Source organism: Zootoca vivipara, chromosome 16 (genome assembly GCF_965207765.1).
Source record: "Zootoca vivipara chromosome 16, rZooViv2.hap1.1, whole genome shotgun sequence".
Lineage (NCBI taxonomy): Eukaryota > Metazoa > Chordata > Lepidosauria > Squamata > Lacertidae > Zootoca > Zootoca vivipara.
Window position 1 is genome coordinate 5,265,200 of NC_142599.1, and position 7,686 is coordinate 5,272,885.

Genomic DNA, 7,686 nt, shown 5'->3' on the forward strand with positions numbered 1-7,686 from the left:
AGATGGCCCTGAGAGATCCATTCAAAATTGGGCGCTTCTCCCTGGCGTCACCTGGGTCATGGCAGCGTCTCCCCTTTCCAGGCCCTTGTCACCTCCCACTCCCCAATTCATTTTTGTGTCCTCTGGTGGCTCCCAACTGTCATCACAGAGTCCATGTGGGTGGGTGAGTGGGTGGGTGAGTGGACCTTCCCACTCCAGGGGTCTCTCTGTTTCCCACAATCCTCACGCTCAGGCTGTCTTATGCAAGGAGGGGACTGAATGTTGGTCTTCAGTTTTGATTTCCCTCCCCTGCTCCTCATACCTATTTATCAGTGATCTTTGCAACTTCTTTAAGATTTCTCTGTGTCTCATGCTGTGCTTATCATATGTGCTTCTCAAGTATATTAAAAGGTGGCTAGAAAGTATTTTTTGTTTTGTTTCTTCAGCCTCCCTTCCCAGAAACACAGAACACACACATGCACACACATACTAAGACAGTGATGGGTCCAAAATCTAAACAAGCTAATCAACATCTTTAAGTCAAAGCTTTTAACTAACTGCTTCTTTTGTTTTAGCCAAACTGCTATGCTAAAGTCATCACCGTGGAATCTCAAAAGAAGATTGTCATCTACTCGAAGCAGTACATCAGCGTGAACGAGGAAATTACATACGACTACAAATTCCCCATTGAGGATGTAAAGATCCCCTGTTTGTGTGGCTCGGAGAACTGCAGAGGGACCCTGAATTAAAGCCCAAGGTTTTTGCCACGTGGTGGCTGTGTCCAAACTGTGGTAGCCGAGGGTGGTTGCACTTTTGCCAAAAAAAAGAAGAAGTAAAAAAGAGATGAGGTGGAAGAAGGAAAAGACAGGGGAATCTATATGGCACTTTCTATCCTTCTGTCAGGAGAAGTGCAAATTGAAGACACGCACACTAAGACTCTTCAAGCTGCAGGTGCTTTTCATCTTCAGATTCACAACCCCACCTCTCTCTACCCCTCGTGATAGTCCCCATCACCCAATGGCACCATAAATCAAAACACTCTCTCTTCTCCCCGCCTCCTGCTCTGCTCGCTCCTTTATGGTGTAGCTCTCATGGGCAGAGCAAGGTACCCTTATTATCCTTTAAACACGTTCCTCTCTCCATAAAATGCTGCTACCTTTTACTCATTAGTTCTGTCTTGTGGAGGGTAGGAGAAAGACATTCAACATTTAAAAAATGTGAAGCAGAGACTAAAGACAAGAGGCCATGAGTTGAATGGAAAGTGGCTGGGATCGCCTGTAGCAAGCGCTGGGACACCGACGTCAAGTGGAGGCTTTCTCAAGCAGGCAGGGAATTCTGTCTGGGTCTGCGATGCACAAAAGGACATACCTCCTCCCTTCTGTGGATCAGGGTTGTGGTTGATCATGTCACCTTGGTGCCCACCTGGGCATTCTGCACACTGCTGATCCTTGTGGGGGAGGGAGGGGGAACTATAGCTTTAGGAACCCAATAATGAATTCACTTCCCTTTTCTTTTTAAAAGCAGAGCTGGATGCCCCCCCCCATTTCCCTCTCTATTGTAGCACTTGCTATGCTGTAGAAACTGTTGGTTTGGCAGCACCTGAGTATGCTCCACCAAGCCCTGTTTCCATACGTCCTCCACACACTTGAGGCTTGCACAGGAAACCAGGGCAAACATCTCCCTCCCCTCCAAATGCATAGAGGCTGTGCAGATAGATGCCAAGTGGGGGGTAAGCTGGGACAAGATCTGTCCTACCCAAGTGAGCGGCTGCTTTTATCTCCTTGGTTTTTCACCCTCGTCATCCCTTACCCTTTGGCAGAATGCTCTTGTACTTAAATGACAATCTTTTAGGTTTCTTCCTTCCCAGGTATTGAAGAGACTTCTGATGAAAGAACCAGGTCCTGTCTCCCTCACCCAAGTAGAGCCTAGCCCTCATTTAGCTCAGTTTGGTTGAGTAAGACAGGGAGGGTCCCTACGGGGTGTGGATGTTTGTGTGTGTATGGAGAGCAACTGTTTTATGGCCTGAGAAAGCAGCACTTTTTGTGGTCAAAGCTTATTTTCAGTAGCAAGCAGATTTCCTGGTCTGACTACATCCTCATTCTCAAATGCCTGTCCTATAATTATGTAGTGCTTGTTTGCACTAGAGAGATTAGTGGGTGTTCTTTTTTATTACAACCCAAGCAAACATTGTAGCAAGAAAAGTGTGTGGGGTGTGCCTTAAAAAAAAAGAATTAGTCTCAAAACTGTTAAAAGACTGTTGAGTTGGGCAAAAATTGAAATATATGCTCATCTTCAGTACTCCTCAGTCTTTTGCTCCTGGATTAAATTTACTGGACTTTAAACTTGGCTGTACTAAGAATTAATTTACCAGAGAAAAAAATAGTAACTAGAAGATGCACAGATACTCTCTGTCAGGTCTTTTGCCCCTCCCCACAGCACCCACACCTAATTACTCTGGCATTTTGTGTGTGGTCTTGATGGCTTCCATAGCAAGGCAGTGGAATTTTGCTTGCAAGCCTCTTCTAGTTATATCCTACTGGATATAGCATCTAAAAGTCGGTGGCTTTCTGCCCTTTGAGGTCCAGAAGCCAAAAGAAAGAAGGAAGCCTGGTGTGTCTTTCTGGGCAAATCAGCTCTGCTGGCCTTGTGGGTTGAGGAGCTTGAACAAACTCTGGCCCTTGAGTACGGAGGACTTATTTGTGCAGTTGGTTAGATTATCCCAGCCTTCCCCAACCTGGGGCTCTTCTGTTATTTTGGACTACAACTCCCATTGTGGTCCAAAAGTGGAGGGCAGAAGGTTCTCAGTGATCTTGGTTCTTTTGCCAGTCCCCCTGCTTTCTTACAGGTTCTCCTCGGCATGTCTTTGGTGTGGCTTTTTAATGCTTCCAACCTTTTGAGAACGCCACATCCATTTCATGTAACACAGAACATAGTAAGCAAGCTACCTTATCTACAGGCTCCTACCCTTTCCCATACTCTCTCTCATACCAGGAGTATAACCTCGCATCTCCTGCAGAAACACCAGCTGGAAATGTAGGAGAGGGCATGTGTATTGATTAACCCTGCATATTTTCGTGTGCGTTAAGCAAATTGTTTTCTTAAGGAAGTACAGCAATACTAAAGCTACTCGTATCAGCGTGGTTCTGCTGGATAGCCTTAGCTTGGAACTTGAAGCAACTTCCTGGCATAGAAGTTGTGACTACACACACACAAATACACACACACACACACTTTCAGAAGTGTTTTCTTTCATATACACAAGCGTGGTTGGAATTTTAAATTATGACTGCTTCAGATCTGGTTATTCTCTTGTTCCTTGAAAGGCTCTGCATTGAAGGGAAATAATTTTTGGGCAAAGGCTTCTGTCCCTCCTCCAAACAAGGGGGGAATTTTTATGTTCCTTAAAACAAGAGAGGCAGATCTCTGGAAGAAATAACGGCTCCAATCTAATTCTAGAGATACAATCCTGATCCTACAAGTCTCCACTCTGACCCCAGCCACCCAATAGCAGTGCCAAAGTCTCGTCAGCCCACCCACAAGCCTTGACTCACTCACTCCAAATGGAGGGCAGGGCAAGGTGGGGGTGGGATTCAACTTGACTTTCATTGAGTTTTCACACTGGTATTATCTAGCAAATAGAAATGAACTTTCCTGTGCTTTCAATCCCAGCCTGCTTGGTTTCATACAATCATTTTCCCTGACTCTGGTTTCCAGTTTCAGATTAAATCTTGGAAGGAGCCAGTGATGTCTCACTCTGACAGATATTTATATTGTCAAAGCAGCTTATTAATACAATGGGGGAGAAAATAATTTGTAAACTCTGACGGAGAGCTGTTTCAGTTTTGTCGTTTGTGACCTATTTTCAGGGATCATTTCAGTGCATTTCTGTATAAAAGGTTTTTTAAAGGGTGGGGGAGATGAAATTTTGACATTTAAAATGGACACATCATCTGTGCATAGCAGCCGTTCAAACTCTTCTCTTCAAACACTGTTTCTTGTAGAAACATGTTGATTTTTGTTTTGTATGTTTTTGGCTGTTTTCTTTGTACTTCAGAAGCATGTAAATAATTTGTTAAAAGTGACTATTGTAGTTTGGAGTTGTTTTTTTAAAAGATTGTCAGCCCAAGACCTCAATAAGAGTGTGGAAGATTGGGGTGGGGGAAGGAGAGCTGGCGCCATTTACAGCTTGTGTCAAGCTATGTATAATGTAAATTCTGTACAAAATATCTTTTTTTTTGTCAAATACATAGATCAAACTAGAAGCATTAAGAAGCTGAAGATTTAAAAGAAAAACCCTGCCAAGTTAAGGCTTTTTGAAAATTTGCCTTTCTGATACCTTAATGTGCAAAATCTATTTATTTCAGACAAGAAAATGTGTATAGTCTATTAATGACAACCTAAAGTGTATTTAAGCAAATCTATAACTTTGACCCTCCCCTGGCAATTTTATTTTATTTTATAACGTTTCTTCTCAATTACCAACGTAGTATTTGTAGAGGTTAAAAAGAAAATTGCATTAGCCATGGTCTGGAGCTCCAGTTCTTCTCTGTTGCTCCACGTGAACCAGCAAAGTCAAGTCCTGCTCACCCGAAGCTTTGTCTGTTCTCATGAAGCTCTCACCTCACTGGAGCTTCTGGGACAAGGCAGTGGTGGGGAACAAAGGATACTATTAATTTGGGAGTTAGTTCTTAAAATGAAACACTGTGGAGGGCAAAACCTTAGTCCTTGTACCTGAATTCTGTAAAAAATATCAGTTTTTAATTCGCAATGTGAAAAATAAAAAGCTCCTTTAAAAGGGGCAAGGAAAATGGTTTGCAATAAATGGCATCTATTTTTTATGTTCCTTAAAACAAAACAAAAAAAGACAAAATTAAATCTCTGCTTTTGAGATTTGGGATTTTTTTTAAACCTGTTGTTCCCTTTTGTTTTGAACAGCTGTATAAGTTTGGGACTGTTCTGTTCTCCGTCTTCAGTATACCTTGTTTAGAAGAACGTGGTTTTTGTTGTTGTGGGCATGTCATGCTGTAAATATTTGTTCATAATTTTTTTGTGAATTGAATACTATGTACCATTGTATTATAGTAACTTTTATAAAGCAAACCATAAATATACTGACTTTTCTTACAGAAGAGCTGTGTGTTTGGTTTATTAGGCTCCAGGAATTGTTATTGAGGACTGAAGCACATAGAAAGAGAAAATGGTATTTGAAAATACCTAAATATCCACAAAGATGTGATGTGTGAACATGCATCTTTCTCAAAGAGAAGATTCACATATGGCAGAGCTTCTGGAAATGACTCGGAGGTTGCATGGGCTTCTGAGATACTTGCATTACATTAGTCATGGGAAGGGGGAGGCAAAAGCAAGGTTGTGTTGTGTTTTTACTATTTTTTTTTTTGTTGGGAGCCGCTCAGAGTAGCTGGGGCAACCCAGTTAGATGGGTGGCATATAAGTAATAAATTATTGTGAGGCAGCAAGCTACAGTGGTGCAAGCTGGGATGAGACAGAGCAGTGGCAAGATACTGGAAAGTAGAGCCATGTATGCCCTGTGGCTTAACCTCTGCCCTCAGTCTCAGCCTGCTTGCTGCCCTGGAGGACATTGACCACCAGCAACTGCTGAAGTGCAGGGATTGGGGCTGCAGCAAGGTGCCTTCTTGTCCGTTGTGTCATTCAGAATATCCCGGGCCAGCCATGCACAGGAGAGGGACCATTGCCCTCACGCTTTGCTTGCGAACTTCCTGGAAGCATCTGGCTGTGAGGAAAACAGGTGGACCTTTTTACCAGATCCAATATGTTCTCTTATTGTTGCCTGCGATAAAATGTGGTGTGGAGTTCTCCGTTTCGGATGCCAGCCAGCCACGCATTCTTCCAGAGCACCCAGCTCCAGACAGACTCCCCACTGCTTTCCACCCAAACATTCTGGGGACCACTGGGTTTGTTCAGTCCTCACCAAGCTACTTTGGGTTTCTCCCCATTTTGGTCTTGTTCCCTCAATATTTTTTTATTCCTGCAAAGCTGAGGCCTCTCCTGAGCCTGCTGCTGCTACTTCTGTCTTGAACATCGATTTTGCTATTCAGGCTACTGAATATAATAATAAATAATAAATAATAATAATAATAATAATAATATATTTATACCCCGCTCATCTGGCTGGGTTTCCCCAGCCACTCTGGGCGGCTTCCAACAGAAACATTAAAATACACTAATTTCTTAAACATTAAAAGCCTCCCTAAACAGGGCTGCCTTCAGATGTCTTCTAAAAATCTGGTAGCTGTTTTCCTTTTTGACATCTGATGGGAGGGCGTTCCACAGGGCAGGCGCCACCACCGAGAAGGCCCTCTGCCTGGTTCCCTGCAACTTGGGGCTTCTCGCAATGAGGGAACCGCAAGAAGGCCCTTGGAGCTGGACCTCAGTGTCCGGGCAGAACGATGGGGGTGGAGACGCTCCTTTAGGTATACTGGACCGAGGTATACTGAACTGATGGCAGCTGGAGAATGAGTTGCTACCGGCCTGAAAGGTGTCCTAATCTTTATGCAGAGAACATTTACAGACCTAACATAACCATTGCCCTTAATACATAGAAAGGAAAATGTGTTTAATCGTTTACATCCTAAACAAACATATTTTCACTGCCCCCCACCCTAAGGACTTGCTTTTTAAAAGTTTCTATCCTTGCAGGGTACAACTGTGGAGTATATACAAGAGGTAGGACAGCACAGAATGGGTGTGATGGGATTGTGCAGGTTTGGTGGACAGGTGAGCACCTCAGCTAACCTCTCAAACCTTAAGCGATGCACCAAGACAGGGACAGGAGTCTGTGGTCATCTCACCTGTTGTTGGACTCCAACTCCCAATAGCCCCCAGCCAGCATGACCAATGGTCAGTAATGAACAATATCTGAGGAGTCAAAGTTTGCTACTCCTGTTCTAGATAAGGGACCGGGAGGGGGGAGTGCATTGAAATAAAATATGCTATAGTTGCCAGATTTTTTTTCAATGAATCCAGGGACACTTCTTTTTCCTTTTTTTGAAGCTGAGTAGCAACGGAGTCAGTAGTGCGGATGGTGAGGCAAAAGACCCTGGGCCCAAGCACACATGCATATTGTATGTAAAGGTGAAAAGCCCTTCATTTGCACCCTGTGAAACATAATTGCGCAGAGTTTTTTAAAAACTGGGCAACAGCCGTCCGCCTGCAACTCCCAAACCTCCACTGATCAGTCAAAGGAGGCAGGAGATCTGTACCACTGCACGTCCCCGGTTTCCCTTCAGCAGTGGCAGTGGTAGTGGTAGTCAGCAGCCCGGAGCCAGCCTGGTAGCGCAGTTGGCTCTGGCTGGCTTCAGGAGCTGCTCGCTGCCCGCTGCCGTGGCACCCGCCAGTTTGCCTCCTGGAAGTCCCCATATGATGTGTCTTGTGCATAACACATCATATGGGGACTTCTGGTGAGGAAAAATGGCAGGCGTCATGGCAGCGAGCAGCAAGCAGCTCCTGAAGCCAGCCAGAGCCAACTGCGCTACCAGGCTGGCTCCGGGCTGCTGAGGCTGCTGCTGCCACATTTCCCGGGGACAGACTTGCAAATCGGGGGACATTCCGGGGACAAAATTTGTCCGGGGACAGATTTGCAAATCCGGGGACCGTCCCTGGGAACCGGGGAAGCCTGGTAACCCTAAAATATGCAATGAAGCCCATCAACCTTTCCAGAGATCTGTG

At 44.6% G+C, this 7,686-nt stretch overlaps 1 protein-coding gene across 4 annotated transcripts in view; it reads left to right on the forward strand.

Moving 5' to 3' along the window:
- Positions 1–5,108, forward strand: part of SETD1B (SET domain containing 1B, histone lysine methyltransferase) — a 52,728-nt gene extending 47,620 nt beyond the window's left edge. For all 4 annotated transcript variants that reach the window (XM_035098986.3, XM_035098987.3, XM_088659410.1 and 1 more), the window contains exon 18: positions 555–5,108. In XM_035098986.3, the coding sequence (XP_034954877.2) occupies positions 555–728 (174 nt within the window). In that variant the 3' untranslated portion in view covers positions 729–5,108. The remainder of the gene's footprint in view (positions 1–554) is intronic.
- Positions 5,109–7,686: the final 2,578 nt, after the last annotated feature.